The 20,077-nt window shown below is 44.6% G+C and overlaps 1 protein-coding gene across 2 annotated transcripts; it reads left to right on the forward strand.

The window, feature by feature from the left end:
- The first annotated feature begins 1,428 nt into the window (after window positions 1–1,428).
- LOC115187378 (recombining binding protein suppressor of hairless) lies at window positions 1,429–20,039 on the forward strand. Of its 2 annotated transcripts, XM_029746452.1 has the most exons (11): window positions 1,429–1,666; window positions 2,320–2,358; window positions 3,457–3,552; window positions 4,147–4,312; window positions 4,743–4,917; window positions 6,430–6,567; window positions 7,500–7,612; window positions 11,695–11,835; window positions 14,157–14,312; window positions 15,510–15,613; window positions 16,016–20,039. In XM_029746452.1, exons 1-11 carry the CDS (start codon window positions 1,599–1,601, stop codon window positions 16,386–16,388), a joined length of 1,569 nt encoding a protein of 522 aa, XP_029602312.1. In that variant the 5' UTR covers window positions 1,429–1,598; the 3' UTR covers window positions 16,389–20,039. The 2 variants fall into 2 exon arrangements, with proteins under 2 accessions (XP_029602312.1, XP_029602313.1); XM_029746453.1 differs by lacking the exons at window positions 15,510–15,613; window positions 16,016–20,039 and adding an exon at window positions 14,664–14,963 and having other exon boundaries at window positions 1,430–1,666.
- The last annotated feature ends 38 nt before the right edge of the window (window positions 20,040–20,077 follow it).

Below are 20,077 nucleotides of genomic sequence, written 5' to 3' on the forward strand. Positions count from 1 at the left end.
ACTTTAGACCAGAGCCCTATGGCACCCTATTCCCTATATAGTGCACTACTTTAGACCAGAGTCCTATGGCACCATATTCCCTATATAGTGCACTACTTTAGACCAGAGTCCTATGGCACCCTATTCCCTATATAGTGCACTACTTTAGACCAGAGCCCTATTGGTCCTGGTCAGAAGTAGCAGGCTACACTATATAGTGAATAAAGCCCTATTGGTCCTGGTAAGAAGTAGCAGGCTATTCTATATAGGGAATTGGGGCGGCAGCGTAGCCTAGTGGTTAGAGCATTGGACTAGTAACCGAAAGGTTGCAAAATTGAATCCCCGAGTTGACAAGGTAAAAACCTGTCGTTCTGACCCTGAACAAGGCAGTTAACCCAGTGTTCCCCTGAACAAGGCAGTTAACCCACTGTTCCCCTGAACAAGGCAGTTAACCCAGTGTTCCCCTGAACAAGGCAGTTAACCCAGTGTTCCCCTGAACAAGGCAGTTAACCCACTGTTCCCCTGAACAAGGCAGTTAACCCAGTGTTCCCCTGAACAAGGCAGTTAACCCACTGTTCCCCTGAACAAGGCAGTTAACCCACTGTTCCCCTGAACAAGGCAGTTAACCCACTGTTCCCCTGAACAAGGCAGTTAACCCACTGTTCCCCTGAACAAGGCAGTTAACCCACTGTTAACTGCCTTGGCCGTCATTGAAAATAAGAATTTGTTCTTAACTGACTTGCCTAGTTAAATAAATAAAAATAGAGTTCAATTTACATCCTGACATTCTTTCCTTTTTGTTGTTTTCGACATTTTAACATTCCATGTGATTCCTTTAAATTATTTTATTTTAATTAAATATAATGTATTACATGTGATCTGTTTGCCTATAGTCCTTGTGCCGTTTTCTTCTTACTTTTCAACGTTGTTTCCATCAACTAGTGACAAAAGCCGTTGTTTAGTTGAATCGGGTGCGTTTGTGCTGGGATGGAACCAAAATGTGCACACCCAGTGGGATTTATGTGGGATTTATTGAGAAGCACTGGGCTTTTCTATGTTATATGTGTGCCATCTGGTGAATGCAATTATAAAATAATATTAATCTAGTTTGCTTTAATTTGAAATGCGGTATAGTTTTAACAGTGAGTTGTTTTTGTAATCTAGCAAATTGTATTCTCGGCTCACAGGGTGAACTAACTCTGTACACTCCAACCCCCTTTCACTGGTAAATGTAAAACAATATCATCTTCACTTTATGAATAACATTTTAATCTACAGTTTAGGCTACAATGATGCTGTGAGGTGTATCTTCACTCCTAAAGCAACCACTCTACTGTAGTTTATGACTTTATAAAAGCGTGGGAATCGAGTTACAGTTTCACCTTGTGGGAAGGAGAAGAGAGAAAAAAAAAACCGAGCATAATCTCGCGATAGGTCGAGTCCAACCCCATTCTTGTCTATTGTGAGAGTTTTTCTATTCTCGCGCGATTTCGCAACTTTCCCACGCCTGTTGTGGCGTCTGCCCTCTGTCCGCCTCTCCCTCCCCCCTTTTTCTACTCTCGTTTATATTTTTCCCCTCGGGGTTTCTGTTCGTTCTGTTGTCCCAGCGGCGTTGGGAAATGGATTTGGGATCTCGCGATTGTTGGGACTTGGAGTTACAGTCGAAAATGGCGCCCGTTGTGACGGGGTAAGTGTTGAAATTCAGAGCAAAAATGAAGGAAGAACCGTTTAAAAAGTTCACTTTCTTTGTTTGGGTAACTAGTTTCCTAACCACTTTTTTTTTTGCACTCGTTTTTGTTCCCAGATAGCTTTGAAAGTGCTTTATTAATTGGCGTCGCGCACTTATTGCTACTTTTGTGTCAATGTTAGTGCGGTGTGTAACGTTAGCTAGCCACAACGAAAAGCTAGCCAACTAACGTTACCTAACTAGCCCTTTTTTTTCGCCAGTAATGATATAGCTAACTAGTTACTTATTTTAGCTACATTTTATGGCTAGATCACCTAGCCATTATGTGTATGCTGAGTTCAATTAAACAATGTTTTATATTTGTTCAATGTTACCTATTTCATTTACAAATCATGTAAAGTAGCAAAGACAGTATTGCTCACATTTGTCCGACAAACTGGCAACAAAGTTAAAAACTAACGTTACTGATTGAATCTTGCCACCTGCAGCAGAAATCTAAGCTACTGTTTAGTAGAGTTTTTTTTTCATGGCAACACTCACCTGTTAATAATCATGATGTTTCAGATTGCTAGAACAACTTTATAATTTAACGTTAGCTAGTATAATGATGTTGCGCTGATAGAAAAGTACCTTTTTTTTGTTTTGTTAAACAGGAAGTTCAGTGAGCGAGCTCCACCGCAGCGCCTAACAAGGTAAGGAAACGTACCCACCACACGTTTCATAACTCCTACATCTCATTTAAACTGTTACATCAAACATGAGAAACCTCTAGCTTCCACCTCCACAGCGTTTTGCAATTACTAAGGTGTAAAACCACTTATCCACTTTCATTTCTTCCACTTTATCATAAGATTTCTTCACACCCGTTTCTATAAAGGCGCACCATTCATACTGCTATAATCAATAGTGTATCTGTGACGGTTCCATAGGTTCCACTCTATGATGTAAATCAACAACTCAAGTGTCTAAAAGCATAATTTTTTATTTAACCAGGCTAGTCAGTTAAGAAGAGATTCTTATTTACAATGACTGCCTTGTTCAGGGGTAGAACAACAGCTCTTTTTACCTTGTCTGCTCGGGGATTCGAACTTGCAACCTTTCGGTTACTGGCGCAACCGCTCTAACCATTTAGGGTGGCTACCTGCCGCCCTAAATTCGCCGTCGTATTTGACAGATGGTGTATACACCCTTGTTATTAGACCCAGGTCTATGTATCTTTGCATAGTTGTGGTCTTACCTTGAATAAGCATTGTCTGATTGTTATTTGACTCAGGTCTGTGTCTTTGCATAGTTGTGGTCTTACCTTGAATAAGTGTTGTCGGAACGGTCTCCACCTCCTCCCCCAGAGGCAATGAGAAACATATGCATCGGGTGAATTCATTCCACCGATTCTGTTGCAACATTTTTATTAGACATAACCAAACGAAATTGAGGGACCTGCCTGAATTTGTAAAATAGAAACTCTTGTTTTAGCGGAATAAATACACCCCAGTTGATTTATATATTTTTTAAATAAAAATGTAACCTTTATTTTACATTTTGCGCTATATAGCGCTGTACCCAAGGTGCATCTGTGCAGCGCTGTACCCCGGTGCATCTGTGCAGCGCTGTACCCCAGTGCATCTGTGTAGCGCTGTACCCCAGTTTCTTTAAGTAGCACTGTACCCCAGTTTATTTATGTAGCGCTGTACCCAAGGTGCATCTATGCAGCGCTGTACCCCGGTGCAGCGCCGTTGTTTGATTCTGTTCAATAAATGTTGTCTGAACGTTGTTTGTTTTTCCCCCTATAGAGAGGCTATGAGAAACTACCTGAAGGAGAGGGGAGACCAGACCTTACTCATACTACACGCTAAAGTTGCACAGAAGTCTTACGGCAATGAGAAGAGGTGTGTATGAGAGAGAGAATGTTATTCATGGTGTCTCTGTAGTTGATAGTGTCTGTATTCATGGTGTCTCTGTAGTTGATAGTGTCTGTATTCATGGTGTCTCTGTAGTTGATAGTGTCTGTATTCATGGTGTCTCTGTTGTTGATAGTGTCTGTATTCATGGTGTCTCTGTAGTTGATAGTGTGTGTGTATTCATTGTGTCTCTGTAGTTGATAGTGTGTGTGTATTCATTGTGTCTCTGTAGTTGATAGTGTGTGTGTATTCATGGTGTCTCCTCTGTAGTTGATAGTGTCTGTATTCATGGTGTCTCTGTAGTTGATAGTGTCTGTATTCATTGTGTCTCCTCTGTAGTTGATAGTGTCTGTATTCATGGTGTCTCCTCTGTAGTTGATAGTGTGTGTGTATTCATTGTGTCTCTGTAGTTGATAGTGTGTTTCTGTCTACCTGGTGGACTGTACTAACCATATCTGTCTGTCCTGCAGGTTTTTCTGCCCCCCTCCCTGGTGGACTGTACTAACCATATCTGTCTGTCCTGCAGGTTTTTCTGCCCCCCTCCCTGGTGGACTGTACTAACCATATCTATCTGTCCTGCAGGTTTTTCTGCCCCCCTCCTTGTATCTATCTGATGGGTTGTGGCTGGAAGAAGAAGACCGAGGAGATGGAGAGAGAGGGCTGTTCAGAGCAGGAGGCTCAGCCCTGTGCCTTTATAGGGATAGGAAACAGTGACCAGGAGATGCAGCAGCTCAACTTAGAGGGGAAGGTAAGGGACAAGACACACACACACGCTCAGACACGCTGACACACACACGCACACGCTGACACACAGACACACAGACATGCTGACTGAAACCCACACATCCTCATTTTCTCTCCCCAGAATGTCTGCAAGGGTAAAACCGTGTCTACACACACACACACACACACACACACAGAGGCAGAAATACACAGTGAAACACACACCCCTCAGCCTTTCCCCACAGAACTTCTGCATGACTGAAAATCCTGTGTATACACACTCAAATGACCTCTCCTTCTCTCTCTCCTTCTCACTCTTCTCTCTCCCCCTTTCTCATTCTCTCCCCCCTCTCCTTCTCTCTCTGCTTCTCACTCTTCTCTCTCCCCCTTTCTCATTCTCTCCCCCCTCTCCTCTCTCTCTCCCTCCTCTCTCTTTCTCTCCTCCTCCCACCCAGGACTTCTGCACAGCTAAGACTCTATACATCAGTGACAGTGACAAGAGGAAACACTTCATGCTGTCAGTCAAGATGTTCTATGGTAACAGTACAGACATAGGAGTCTTCCTTAGTAAGAGGATCAAAGTTATCTCTAAACCTTCCAAGAAGAAACAGTCTCTGAAGAACGCTGACCGTGAGTATGGAGAGGAACACACATGACTAGGACCACACACACACACACATTTCCACAGTAATGGATAATACATGTGTATTATAGTATCTAATATTTTAAAATTGTTATATTTTTTGTATTTTGTAATCCACAGCCCAAAACAAGTACTTCTATTTGAGTATTTGAATGGTTATTTGTAGAAGACCAAACGGTATACAAAATTGTATTTGAGAGGATTTTCAAATACCTGTGTTTTAAAAATTACTTAAAATATTCAACTACTTTTCTTTTCAAATAAAATATATCTGAATTCTTTAAGTGCATGTGAACAGAATTGAGATGTTTTAAATAGTATTTGGTACCCATGTCTGTCTTATATATGTATGTATGTATGTATGTATGTATGTATGTATGTATGTGTATATATATGTGTATGTGTATATATATGTGTATGTGTATGTATGTATGTGTGTATGTATGTATGTATGTGTATATATATGTGTATGTGTATATATATGTGTATGTGTATATATATGTGTATGTATGTATGTATGTATGTATGTATGTATGTGTATATATATGTGTATGTGTATGTATGTGTGTATATATATGTGTATGTGCACACACACAGAGGATGCTCTCACCACATTTTGAGCAGATTTACGGTTACATAGAACTGACTGAGTATGTAAAACACACACACAAGCTTGATGCACAATGGTAGGGTTTTCCTGAGTGGTTTCGGCACAAAGGTCTTTTTTTACGAGCTGTGTTGTAACTCTGCTGTTTTTATTTAACATTGATCAACTTCAAAGTGTGATCTCTCCATGAATGCTTGTCTAACCTTCTCCCTCCCTACTCTCTCCCTTCCTACTCTCTCTCTCCCTCACTCCCTACTCTCTCTCTCTCCCTCACTCCCTACTCTCTCTCTCTCCCTCACTCCCTACTCTCTCTCTCACTCCCTACTCTCTCTCTCCCTCACTCCCTACTCTCTCTCTCCCTCACTCCCTCACTTCCTTCTCTCCCTCACTTCCTACTCTCTCTCTCTCGCTCTCCCTCACTTCCTTCTCTCTCTCGCTCTCCCTCACTTCCTTCTCTCTCTCTCTCTCCCTCACTTCCTTCTCTCTCTCTCTCCCTCACTTCCTTCTCTCTCTCTCTCCCTCACTTCCTACTCTCTCTCTCTCTCTCCCTCACTTCCTACTCTCTCTCTCTCTCTCTCTCTCTCCATCACTTCCTACTCTCTCTCTCTCTCCATCACTTCCTACTCTCTCTCTCTCTCTCTCCCTCACTTCCTACTCTCTCTCTCTCTCTCTCCCTCACTTCCTACTCTCTCTCTCTCTCTCTCCCTCACTTCCTACTCTCTCTCTCTCTCTCTCGCTCTCCCTCACTTCCTACTCTCTCTCTCTCTCCCTCACTTCCTTCTCTCTCTCTCTCTCCCTCCCTCACTTCCTACTCTCTCTCTCTCTCTCTCTCTCTCTCTCTCTCTCACTCTCTCTCTCTCTCTCACACTCCCTACTCTCTCTGTCTCTCTAGTGTGTATAGCGTCAGGGACCAAGGTTGCGTTGTTTAACCGGTTGCGTTCTCAGACCGTCAGTACCCGCTATCTACACGTGGAGGGAGGGAACTTCCACGCCAGTTCACAACAGTGGGGAGCGTTCTACATACACCTCTGTAAGTTACCCCTCCTCTCTCCTTCATCTGTCTTGTGTGATTCCTCTCCCCTCTTCCGTTCACCCCGGTCCCCCCCTCTTCCGTTCACCCCGGTCCCCCCCTCTTCCGTTCACCCCGGTCCCCCCCTCTTCCGTTCACCCCGGTCCCCCCCTCTTCCGTTCACCCCGGTCCCCCCCTCTTCCGTTCACCCCGGTCCCCCCCTCTTCCGTTCACCCCGGTCCCCCCCTCTTCCGTTCACCCCGGTCCCCCCCTCTTCCGTTCACCCCGGTCCCCCCCTCTTCCGTTCACCCCGGTCCCCCCCTCTCTCCGTTCACCCCGGTCCCCCCCTCTTCCGTTCACCCCGGTCCCCCCCTCTTCCGTTCACCCCGGTCCCCCCCTCTTCCGTTCACCCCGGTCCCCCCCCTCTTCCGTTCACCCCGGTCCCCCCCCTCTTCCGTTCACCCCGGTCCCCCCCTCTTCCGTTCACCCCGGTCCCCCCCTCTTCCGTTCACCCCGGTCCCCCCCTCTTCCGTTCACCCCGGTCCCCCCCTCTTCCGTTCACCCCGGTCCCCCCCTCTTCCGTTCACCCCGGTCCCCCCTCTTCCGTTCACCCCGGTCCCCCCTCTTCCGTTCACCCCGGGTCCCCCCCTCTTCCGTTCACCCCGGTCCCCCCTCTTCCGTTCACCCCGGTCCCTCTCCTCTAATAGCTTCCTGACTTCCGTCTGTTGAACTCTCTCTCCTCTGTTTCAGCCAATCATGTTGTTTTTCTGTTGATTATGCTGCATTGCCATGGTGATGTCGAAGTCAATGCCACCAAGACAAGACTTCAGATAGATATATAGCATCATATAGAGGGTTGTTTATAATATATATATATATATATCATGGTAGGGCTGATTTCAGTTATTAAATGTGTATCCTACAGTAATAACTCATTACTCTTTCCCCTGTAGTGGAGGAGGAAGAGCCAGAAGGGGAGGAGTTTGCAGTGAGGGATGGATACATCCACTATGGTCAGACTGTTAAACTGGTCTGTTCTGTCACTGGTATGGCACTGCCTAGACTGGTACGTACCAACCAGTCTCACCTCTCTACCTACAGGTCTGTCTCTCTCCTGTTCCTACATATTCACCTCTCTCTACCTACAGGTCTGTCTGTCTCTCTCCTGTTCCTACATATTCACCTCTACCTACAGGTCTGTCTGTCTCTCTCCTGTTCCTACATATTCACCTCTCTCTACCTACAGGTCTGTCTGTCTCTCTCCTGTTCCTACATATTCACCTCTCTACCTACAGGTCTGTCTGTCTCTCCTGTTCCTACATATTCACCTCTCTACCTACAGGTCTGTCTGTCTCTCTCCTGTTCCTACATATTCACCTCTCTACCTACAGGTCTGTCTGTCTCTCTCCTGTTCCTACATATTCACCTCTCTACCTACAGGTCTGTCTGTCTCTCTCCTGTTCCTACATATTCACCTCTCTACCTACAGGTCTGTCTGTCTCTCTCCTGTTCCTACATATTCACCTCTCTACCTACAGGTCTGTCTGTCTCTCCTGTTCCTACATATTCACCTCTCTACCTACAGGTCTGTCTGTCTCTCCTGTTCCTACATATTCACCTCTCTCTACCTACAGGTCTGTCTGTCTCTCCTGTTCCTACATATTCACCTCTCTCTACCTACAGGTCTGTCTGTCTCTCTCCTGTTCCTACATTTTCACCTCTCTACCTACAGGTCTGTCTGTCTCTCTCCTGTTCCTACATTTTCACCTCTCTACCTACAGGTCTGTCTGTCTCTCTCCTGTTCCTACATATTCACCTCTCTACCTACAGGTCTGTCTGTCTCTCTCCTGTTCCTACATATTCACCTCTCTCTACCTACAGGTCTGTCTCTCCTGTTCCTACATATTCACCTCTCTCTACCTACAGGTCTGTCTGTCTCTCTCCTGTTCCTACATATTCACCTCTCTCTACCTACAGGTCTGTCTCTCCTGTTCCTACATATTCACCTCTCTCTACCTACAGGTCTGTCTGTCTCTCCTGTTCCTACATATTCACCTCTCTCTACCTACAGGTCTGTCTGTCTCTCCTGTTCCTACATATTCATCTCTCTCTACCTACAGGTCTGTCTGTCTCTCCTGTTCCTACATATTCACCTCTCTCTACCTACAGGTCTGTCTGTCTCTCCTGTTCCTACATATTCACCTCTCTCTACCTACAGGTCTGTCTGTCTCTCTCCTGTTCCTACATTTTCACCTCTCTACCTACAGGTCTGTCTGTCTCTCTCCTGTTCCTACATATTCACCTCTCTACCTACAGGTCTGTCTGTCTCTCTCCTGTTCCTACATTTTCACCTCTCTACCTACAGGTCTGTCTGTCTCTCTCCTGTTCCTACATATACACCTCTCTACCTACAGGTCTGTCTGTCTCTCTCCTGTTCCTACATATTCACCTCTCTACCTACAGGTCTGTCTGTCTCTCTCCTGTTCCTACATATTCACCTCTCTCTACCTACAGGTCTGTCTCTCCTGTTCCTACATATTCACCTCTCTCTACCTACAGGTCTGTCTGTCTCTCTCCTGTTCCTACATATTCACCTCTCTCTACCTACAGGTCTGTCTGTCTCTCCTGTTCCTACATATTCACCTCTCTCTACCTACAGGTCTGTCTGTCTCTCTCCTGTTCCTACATATTCACCTCTCTCTACCTACAGGTCTGTCTGTCTCTCTCCTGTTCCTACATATTCACCTCTCTACCTACAGGTCTGTCTGTCTCTCCTGTTCCTACATATTCACCTCTCTCTACCTACAGGTCTGTCTGTCTCTCTCCTGTTCCTACATATTCACCTCTCTACCTACAGGTCTGTCTGTCTCTCCTGTTCCTACATATACACCTCTCTACCTACAGGTCTGTCTGTGTCTCTCCTGTTCCTACATATACACCTCTCTACCTACAGGTCTGTCTGTCTCTCTCCTGTTCCTACATATTCACCTCTCTACCTACAGGTCTGTCTGTCTCTCTCCTGTTCCTACATATTCACCTCTCTACCTACAGGTCTGTCTGTCTCTCCTGTTCCTACATATTCACCTCTCTCTACCTACAGGTCTGTCTGTCTCTCTCCTGTTCCTACATATTCACCTCTCTACCTACAGGTCTGTCTGTCTCTCTCCTGTTCCTACATATTCACCTCTCTACCTACAGGTCTGTCTGTCTCTCTCCTGTTCCTACATATTCACCTCTCTACCTACAGGTCTGTCTGTCTCTCTCCTGTTCCTACATATTCACCTCTCTACCTACAGGTCTGTCTGTCTCTCTCCTGTTCCTACATATTCGCCTCTCTACCTACAGGTCTGTCTGTCTCTCTCCTGTTCCTACATATTCGCCTCTCTCTACCTACAGGTCTGTCTGTCTCTCTCCTGTTCCTACATATTCACCTCTCTACCTACAGGTCTGTCTGTCTCTCCTGTTCCTACATATTCACCTCTCTCTACCTACAGGTCTGTCTGTCTCTCCTGTTCCTACATATTCACCTCTCTCTACCTACAGGTCTGTCTGTCTCTCTCCTGTTCCTACATATTCACCTCTCTCTACCTACAGGTCTGTCTGTCTCTCTCCTGTTCCTACATATTCACCTCTCTACCTACAGGTCTGTCTGTCTCTCCTGTTCCTACATATTCACCTCTCTCTACCTACAGGTCTGTCTGTGTCTCTCCTGTTCCTACATATTCACCTCTCTCTACCTACAGGTCTGTCTCTCTCCTGTTCCTACATATTCACCTCTCTACCTACAGGTCTGTCTGTCTCTCTCCTGTTCCTACATATTCACCTCTCTACCTACAGGTCTGTCTGTCTCTCCTGTTCCTACATATACACCTCTCTACCTACAGGTCTGTCTGTGTCTCTCCTGTTCCTACATATACACCTCTCTACCTACAGGTCTGTCTGTCTCTCTCCTGTTCCTACATATTCACCTCTCTACCTACAGGTCTGTCTGTCTCTCTCCTGTTCCTACATATTCACCTCTCTACCTACAGGTCTGTCTGTCTCTCTCCTGTTCCTACATATTCACCTCTCTACCTACAGGTCTGTCTGTCTCTCTCCTGTTCCTACATATTCGCCTCTCTCTACCTACAGGTCTGTCTGTCTCTCTCCTGTTCCTACATATTCACCTCTCTACCTACAGGTCTGTCTGTCTCTCCTGTTCCTACATATTCACCTCTCTCTACCTACAGGTCTGTCTGTCTCTCCTGTTCCTACATATTCACCTCTCTCTACCTACAGGTCTGTCTGTCTCTCTCCTGTTCCTACATATTCACCTCTCTCTACCTACAGGTCTGTCTGTCTCTCTCCTGTTCCTACATATTCACCTCTCTACCTACAGGTCTGTCTGTCTCTCCTGTTCCTACATATTCACCTCTCTCTACCTACAGGTCTGTCTGTGTCTCTCCTGTTCCTACATATTCACCTCTCTCTACCTACAGGTCTGTCTCTCTCCTGTTCCTACATATTCACCTCTCTACCTACAGGTCTGTCTGTCTCTCTCCTGTTCCTACATATTCACCTCTCTACCTACAGGTCTGTCTGTCTCTCCTGTTCCTACATATACACCTCTCTACCTACAGGTCTGTCTGTGTCTCTCCTGTTCCTACATATACACCTCTCTACCTACAGGTCTGTCTGTCTCTCTCCTGTTCCTACATATTCACCTCTCTACCTACAGGTCTGTCTGTCTCTCTCCTGTTCCTACATATTCACCTCTCTACCTACAGGTCTGTCTGTCTCTCTCCTGTTCCTACATATTCACCTCTCTACCTACAGGTCTGTCTGTCTCTCTCCTGTTCCTACATATTCACCTCTCTACCTACAGGTCTGTCTGTCTCTCTCCTGTTCCTACATATTCACCTCTCTACCTACAGGTCTGTCTGTCTCTCTCCTGTTCCTATATATTCGCCTCTCTACCTACAGGTCTGTCTGTCTCTCTCCTGTTCCTACATATTCGCCTCTCTCTACCTACAGGTCTGTCTGTCTCTCTCCTGTTCCTACATATTCACCTCTCTACCTACAGGTCTGTCTGTCTCTCTCCTGTTCCTACATATTCTCAGGTGATATATGATAGATAAGCAGGGTTTGTGTGTCTCACTTCCTCCCCAGGTGATCCGTAAGGTGGACAAGCAGACAGCGTTGATGGATGCAGACGACCCAGTGTCTCAGCTCCATAAGTGTTCCTTCTACCTGAAAGACACAGAGAGAATGTACCTCTGTCTCTCACAGGAGAGAATCATTCAGTTCCAGGTACACACACACACACAGACTGATGGACACACACACACACACAAGCACTCGTGCTAATACACACACACGCACTCCTAGTCCCTTGTAGATCTGAGCCAGGTTTGTGCTATCTGGTAATAGCTTTTCCCAGCCCTCTGGTCAACTAAAATCAGAGTTCCTTATTAGACCACTAGTTCGTCTAGTCCCTCCCTGTTTAATGAGGGTTTCTTATTGGACCACTAGTTCATCTAGTCCCTCCCTGTTTAACTTCTTACATCTAGGGGCTCCGCTAGCGGAATGCCTCGCCAATATCCAATGGAAGAACGTGGTGCGAAATACAACAACCTCAAAAATGCAATAATTTCAATTTTTCAAACATACGACTATTTTACACCATTTTAAAGATGACTCTCGTTAATCTAACCACATTGTCCGATTTCAAAAAGGCTTTACAGCGAAACATTAGATTATGTTAGAGTACACAGCCAAAAATAATCACACAGCCATTTTCCATGCAAGCATATATGTCACAAAAACACAGCTAAATGCAGCGCTAACCTTTGGTGATCTTCATCAGATGACACTCCTAGGACATTATGTTAGACAATACATGCATGTTTTGTTCAATCAAGTTCATATTTATATCAAAAAACAGCTTTTTACATTAGCATGTGATGTTCAGAAATTGTATTCCCACCAAAAACTTCCAGTGAATTTGCTAAATTACTCATCATAAATGTTGACAAAATACATAACAATTATTTTAAGAATTATAGATACAGAACTCCTCTATGCACTCGCTATGTCAGATTTTAAAATAGCTTTTCGGCGAAAGCACATTTTGCAATATTCTGAGTACATAGCTCAGCCATCACGGTGAGCTATTCAGACATCCGCCAAGTTCGGGGCTCACTAAACTCAGAATTAGTATTAGAAAAATGGTATTACCTTTGCTGATCTTTGTCAGAATGCACTCCCAGGACTGCTACTTCCACAAGAAATGATGTTTTTGTTCCAAATAATCCATAGTTATGTCCAAATACCTCCGTTTTGTTTGTGCGTTCAGGTCACTATCCAAAGGGTAACGCGCAAGCGCAATTCGAGACAAAAAAATTCAAAATGTTCCATTACCGTACTTAGAAGCATGTCAAACGCTGTTTTAAATGGTATTTTTCTCGTAAAATAGAGATAATATTCCAACCGGACGATAGTGTATTCATTCAAAGAGGAAAAGAAAAAACAGCTTGGTCTCGTGAATGCCCATATACAATCTCTTTGTCACCAGGCAGACCACTGAGAAACTGAGCTACTACACATTGCCCAGAGACGGGAGACGCCTCAATGCGCTTTCTGAAGGCTTTAGAGAGCCAATGGAAGCCTTAGAAAGTGCTACGTAACCCCACAGATACTGTAGTTTCAATAGAGAACCAAAAGAAGAACTACAAATTCTCAGACAGGCCACTTCCTGCTTGGAATTTTCTCAGGTTTTTGCTTGCCATATGAGTTCTGTTATACTCACAGACACCATTCAAACAGTTTTAGAAACTTTAGTGTTTTCTATCCTAATCTACTACTCTGGGCCCGAGAAGTAGGCCGTTTAATTTGGGTACGTTTTTCATCCGGCCGTGAAAATACTGCCCCCTATAGCGAAGAAGTTAATGAGCGTTTCTTATTGGACCACTAGTTCATCTAGTCCCTCCCCGTTTAATGAGGGTTTCTTATTGGACCACTTGGACCACATCAACGCCATTGTAAAATGCTGTTTTTGGATATAAATATGAACTTGATAAAACCAAAAATGCATGTATTGTCTAACATAATGTCCTAGGAGTGTCATCTGATGAAGATTGTCAAAGGTTAGTGCATAATTTTAGCTGGTTTTCTGCTTTTGGTGACGCCTGTCTTTGCATTGACAAAACATTACACACAGCTATTTTCAATGTACTCTCCTAACATAATCTAACTTTATGCTTTCGCCGTAAAGCCTTTTTGAAATCGGACAACGTGGTTAGATTAAGGAGATGTTTATCTTTCAAAGGGTGTAAGATAGTTGTATGTTTGAGAAATTTGAATTATGACATTTAATTGTTTTCAAATTTGGCGCTCTTGATATTTCACCTGTTGTTGATGGGGTGTACCAGGGGTGGGACGCTTGCCCATAGAAGTTAAATACGTAACACCTGGCCACACCCACCGAGCGGGAGCGAAGTCTGTTCCAGGACGTTTTGGGGAAACGTGTCGTTCTGTACAAACTGTTACGCAACTTAGCCCACGTTAACTCGAACTGAACGCACCTCAGTAAGGAGATAATGAACTACTAATTAGCATATCTCCTCCCCCAGGCCACGCCCTGCCCCAAAGAGCCCAGTAAGGAGATGATAAACGATGGAGCGTCCTGGACCATCATCAGTACAGACAAGGCAGAGTACACCTTCTACCAGGGGATGGGTCCTGTACTCTGTCCTGTTACACCGGTTCCTGTGGTGGAGAGTCTGCAGGTACACACACATTAACACACACCTAAACACACACACCTAAATACACACACACACACACATTAACATATACCTAGACACACACACACCTAAATATACACACATTAACATACACCTAAACACACACACAGTATATTCTCTACTGAAACACTAACTTTCATAACCGGAGAAAGTGACACATTGGATGCTCTCACCACATATCTAGATACTCTCTCACACACACACACACACACACACACACACACACACACACACACACAGACACTAACCCTCTGTTGTGTCTCTGTATGGTGGAGGTGATGTGGCCATGTTGGAGCTGACAGGACCCACACTAACCCTCTGTTGTCTCTGTAGTTGAATGGTGGAGGTGATGTGGCCATGTTGGAGCTGACAGGACCCACACTAACCCTCTGTTGTCTCTGTAGTTGAATGGTGGAGGTGATGTGACCATGTTGGAGCTGACAGGACAGACACTAACCCTCTGTTGTCTCTGTAGTTGAATGGTGGAGGTGATGTGACCATGTTGGAGATGACAGGACCCACACTAACCCTCCGTTGTCTCTGTAGTTGAATGGTGGAGGTGATGTGGCCATGTTGGAGATGACAGGACCCACACTAACCCTCTGTCTCTGTAGTTGAATGGTGGAGGTGATGTGACCATGTTGGAGCTGACAGGACAGACACTAACCCTCTGTTGTCTCTGTAGTTGAATGGTGGAGGGGATGTGGCCATGTTGGAGATGACAGGACAGACACTAACCCTCTGTTGTCTCTGTAGTTGAATGGTGGAGGGGATGTGGCCATGTTGGAGATGACAGGACAGACACTAACCCTCTGTTGTCTCTGTAGTTGAATGGTGGAGGTGATGTGGCCATGTTGGAGATGACAGGACCCACACTAACCCTCTGTTGTCTCTGTAGTTGAATGGTGGAGGTGATGTGGCCATGTTGGAGATGACAGGACCCACACTAACCCTCTGTTGTCTCTGTAGTTGAATGGTGGAGGGGATGTGGCCATGTTGGAGATGACAGGACCCACACTAACTCTCTGTCTCTGTAGTTGAATGGTGGAGGTGATGTGACCATGTTGGAGATGACAGGACCCACACTAACCCTCTGTTGTCTCTGTAGTTGAATGGTGGAGGGGATGTGGCCATGTTGGAGATGACAGGACCCACACTAACCCTCTGTTGTCTCTGTAGTTGAATGGTGGAGGGGATGTGGCCATGTTGGAGCTGACAGGACAGAACTTTGCTCCAGATCTCAGAGTCTGGTTTGGAGATATAGAGGCTGACACTATGTACAGGTAAGCTGTGTGTGTGTGTGTGTGTGTGTGTGTGTGTTTGTGTGTGTGTGGGGGGGGGGGGTGTGTATGGCTGGCATGGTAACTGTATAATTGTGTAATTGACAATTATGGATGAAGACTGTCATAAATACAATTATTAAAACGGCTATTTTATTTTTGTATGAACTCAATTTTTAAGAGGACAGACTTTACCCAAAAGCAGTAAATTTAAAAGGGAGGTACAAACCACAGCCACAACTGATATCTGGAGAGACCAGAGGAGGCTAACCTAACCCGTTTTAAATTGTTGTTAAGTTGACAAACGGCTGACTGAAGATGGCTGACATGCGGTCGAGTCCGTTTCCGTGGTAACACGGACTCTACAACGTGGTAAATCTGTCTTTGTCTAACCCCTTCTTTCAGGTGTGGAGAGAGCGTGCTCTGCGTGGTGCCTGACATCTCTGCCTTCAGAGAGGGGTGGCGCTGGGTCCGTCAGCCCGTCCAGGTCCCCGTCACCTTGGTCCGCAACGACGGCGTCATCTACTCCACGGCCCTCACCTTCACCTATACCCCAGAACCAGGCCCTCGCCTTCACTGCAGCGCTGCCGGGGCCATCCTCCAGGCCCACAGTCACAGTATCTCATCCTCACCTTCCTCTTCCTCAGGGAGTCTGGGGATGGGAGGTTTAGGGGGGTTGGCGGAAGGACAGGCGGGCTACGGGATTGGCCAAGGGGGAGGGTCAACCAATAGCGTTGGGTTGTTGTCGGGTTCATCGGTGATGTCTGTTTCATCATAGCAGTGGGGAAGTGTGTGTGTATGAGAGGATCATGGACCTGCTTTGGAACCACACACGCTCGCTTGCTCGCTCAAGGACTCTTTGGAAAGGGAGCGATTGAGTTGAGGAGGGGAAGGGAAGAAGAGAGATGAGGTTCTGATGAAAGACAGACCTGGACGGAGGGGATCCCCCTCTGGCGCCCCCGTGTGGCTATTTGTGGACGTGACACTGCAGCCTGGGTCATTCAGTCTGGGAGAGGTTTCACCTCCAGGATGACACATGACACTGCAGCCTGGGTCATTCAGTCTGGGAGAGGTTTCACCTCCAGGATGACACATGACACTGCAGCCTGGGTCATTCAGTCTGGGAGAGGTTTCACCTCCAGGATGACACAATAACTAGGAGCCCTTTGTATACATTTGGAGAACAGCTTTTTTTATTTTATTTTTTTTCAACACTCACTCTTTCTACAAAGTTTAGATTTTTTTTTGACCACAACATAGGGCTTGGTAATGATGGAAGTATCACTCGTGTGCAGAGAAACTTCATTATTGTTTATGGGGAAACATTTATTATAGTAACAATTTTTACGGACCAAGGAATATTATTATTATTATAGTATTTGAATCTTTATGATATTTTATAAGCTTTAGCCGAGGTACATTTTCCAATGTTTTTTGTATTATAATGTTTTAGGAAGTACACTTTTTGTTACCAAATAGTTTTTTGTTTTTTTTTCTCTCCATTTGAGATTGATTAACGTGATTCAGGCTGCGTCTCAATCGCCTAAACTGGATTCCTCCCTTCAATCATATTAGTGTGACTGAGTGAAGCAACCTCAGTGCTTGTGCAAAGATCAGGGTTGTAGTTATCTGAATAGGGCTAGAGTTGAACAAGTGAATGCAAACTTGCAGTAGGTTATCTCCATCTACCCCATCTCTTTCACCTTCTCTGTCCTGTCCAGATATTAAGGAGAGGAAATTAGGCTTGGGGTAAAGGGAGGAAGGAAGCCATTTTAGACGGTTGAGACGCACCCCATAATCTCAGCCGGTTTCTACAGCAATCTTAAATCTTCCTGGCCAATCGCCTTAAATCGATCAGTCTCTCACCAGACCTTTTTAGAAAAAAAAATATGTACTTTTTTTTTTCTTTCTATGTTGTTGTATATAAGGTTGTCGTTTTCTGAAACTGTATAAGAGTGTTTGGTCGACAGTCGTCAAGCCAAGGCCTGGGAATGTTTAATCATGTCGTTGGTCTGTCTCTCAAATGACACCTGATTTCCTAAATAGTGCACTACTTTTGACCAGGGCCCTCCTATGGGGGATCCTAAATAGGGATTGGAGTGCCGTTTGGGATGCAGAAGTTGTTTTTACACTACCGTTTCGGCCTCATTCCCAAATCGGCTCCTAGCACCTTGCCACTAGTAGACGTTTGTGTAAATCTGAGAGGATTGGACAAGTATTAACAATATGGTAGTCACCCCTCTAGCCTTCTGGTCTTGGGGTAATTCATGCCATTTTGATTACTTAGTGCATACTATCTAGGAGGACATTTGCTTACCTAGTGCACACTATCTAGGGGCTAGGGATTGGTTTGGGACTGGGCAGAAATATTTTTTTTAACAAAGAGCTTTAAAAAAATACCACCACTGCCTTTACCTTGTAACAGTTCCAACCTGCTCCCCCTCTTATCTAATGAAGCCGTAGCATCAAACAGAAATCACTTGCGTCGCTAAGCTGATAGCCCACTACACTGTACATTTAATTAGCTAAAGCTTCATTGGAATTCAATTGGCTAAGCTAATGGCTAATGCTACAATGTAATTATATGAGTGAAGCTAAGCTGAAGCTAATGCTACTATGTAGTTCTAATAGTGAAGCTAAGCTAACGCTAAGCTACAATGTAATTCTAGTGGTGAAGCTAATGCTAATATGTAATTAATGTCACTTGGCTACAGCTAAACTTAATTGAAATCACGTTGCCTTAAAAACCACTCCCTAGCAAGAGACTGTTTTCTGTCTCACCACTGTGTCTTCTCACAAAGTAGCCTTTTTGTAGCTAAAGTGTTTCACACGTCACGTCAGATAGCTAGCCTACCAGTTGGTGTGTTTTTATTGTTGTTCATCATGAGGGAATCATTTTCTATGTTCACCATACAACTACAGTGTTTCCCACTGTAGAAAACGTTTATTGAAATGATCGCCACAATGTGTGTCCCAACTTCTTGGGGTTTGGTCGATGGAACCTGTTGCTACCTGTCAGTCATTGGTGCTGTACTACATTGAAAGGGATGGTTGCTCTGTTACTATGGGAACAGGTTGTTATTATAACACATACTGTAAAGTAACTGGGTCTAACTGATTGATTTTGTTTGAGTTGTAAAACATTTTATTTTACCGGTATTCGTCTTGGATCAATTCTCGTAGTGCTATTGCTTTTTGGTGTTATTCATTGATAAAACCCTGTGGAAGTTATTTGTCCACAGGTTCTCAAATACAGGTCACTAATTTTTGCCTTTTTTGGAAGAAATTGTCTTTGGTCTGCTCTGCTTTAATTGTGGTGCCTTGCCCCTTAACAAGTAAGAGGAACAATATGACTGTTCTCAAATCTGTGGTCCCCACCCTAACCAGTATAAGCTACACAACTACAAACTGGCCTGGGATCATTTGTTACATTATGATTTTTCCTCCTTCATATTGGTGGTGTCTCTTGGGTTGTATTCACTAGGAAACTAAACAGAATCAAACTCTGCAGGAAACTACCTGAACTTGTCTAAATAAGAAACGCTTGTTTTCGTTTTTTCCCCATTTGATTTGCTGTAATGAATACGACCCTGGTCCAAAACCTCTTTCTCCCTTCCCTGTTACAGCTAAACCACTCGTATTGCCTTCGCTTAGCCCCTGGAGCGAGCCATCGCTGCTTCTGCTGGGCTGTAGTGTGAATGCAGGATTTTATTCCAGCTCTAACATAGCTAATTTAATCTAGCCTAATCATGGTCAACAAATCAATTCAAGACCAGGAGTAGTGGATTCATTTTCAGTTGTGTTAGAGCTGGGTCGGGACAAAAACCTGCACACACAACTCTTAAGAAGAGAGTTGTGTACCCCAGCCTTATCTATAGTGTAGATGAACCTAACACAGAAATAGCACCACCCTGTGGTTGTCTGGGTTGAGGACACTGATCTGATGCCTAATTCACACTAAATGGAGGCGTATATCAGTCCAGTACAGCTCGGGTTTGGCCCTATAGTTGTGAATCAAGTGTTTTGCTTTCCTGAGAACTGAAACGATAACCAATACTCTCTTAACATGCCAAATGAATGAACTTTTCCCTTGTTTTAACTTAGTGTCTGCATCTGAACGGGGACCCTATTCCATATATAGGTCACTACCTACAGAGCCTGATCAAAAGTATCACTGTGTAGGGAATAGGTTGCCAGTTCAGACAAAGACAGTGTTTTTCATGCTTTTGGACCTCAAGACAGGCAGCTTTTTTAAAACCACATAAAAAAAAGGCAAAATAAATAAAATGCATTGAGTTTGTTTTATTAAATTTCTCTGAAGAAAAGGTCTTTATGCCTTCAGCTCTCTTGGTTGAGAGGGTCACTAAAAAGGCAGGTCTGACAACAGTGTTGGCAAAAGAAAAGGTTAATAAATACAATTTGGGAGTTGGCTTGTCTCTCAGTTTGTTTCCTGTAATAGGTTTGATC

Source organism: Salmo trutta, unplaced genomic scaffold, assembly GCF_901001165.1.
Source record: "Salmo trutta unplaced genomic scaffold, fSalTru1.1, whole genome shotgun sequence".
Taxonomy (NCBI): Eukaryota; Metazoa; Chordata; class Actinopteri; order Salmoniformes; family Salmonidae; genus Salmo; species Salmo trutta.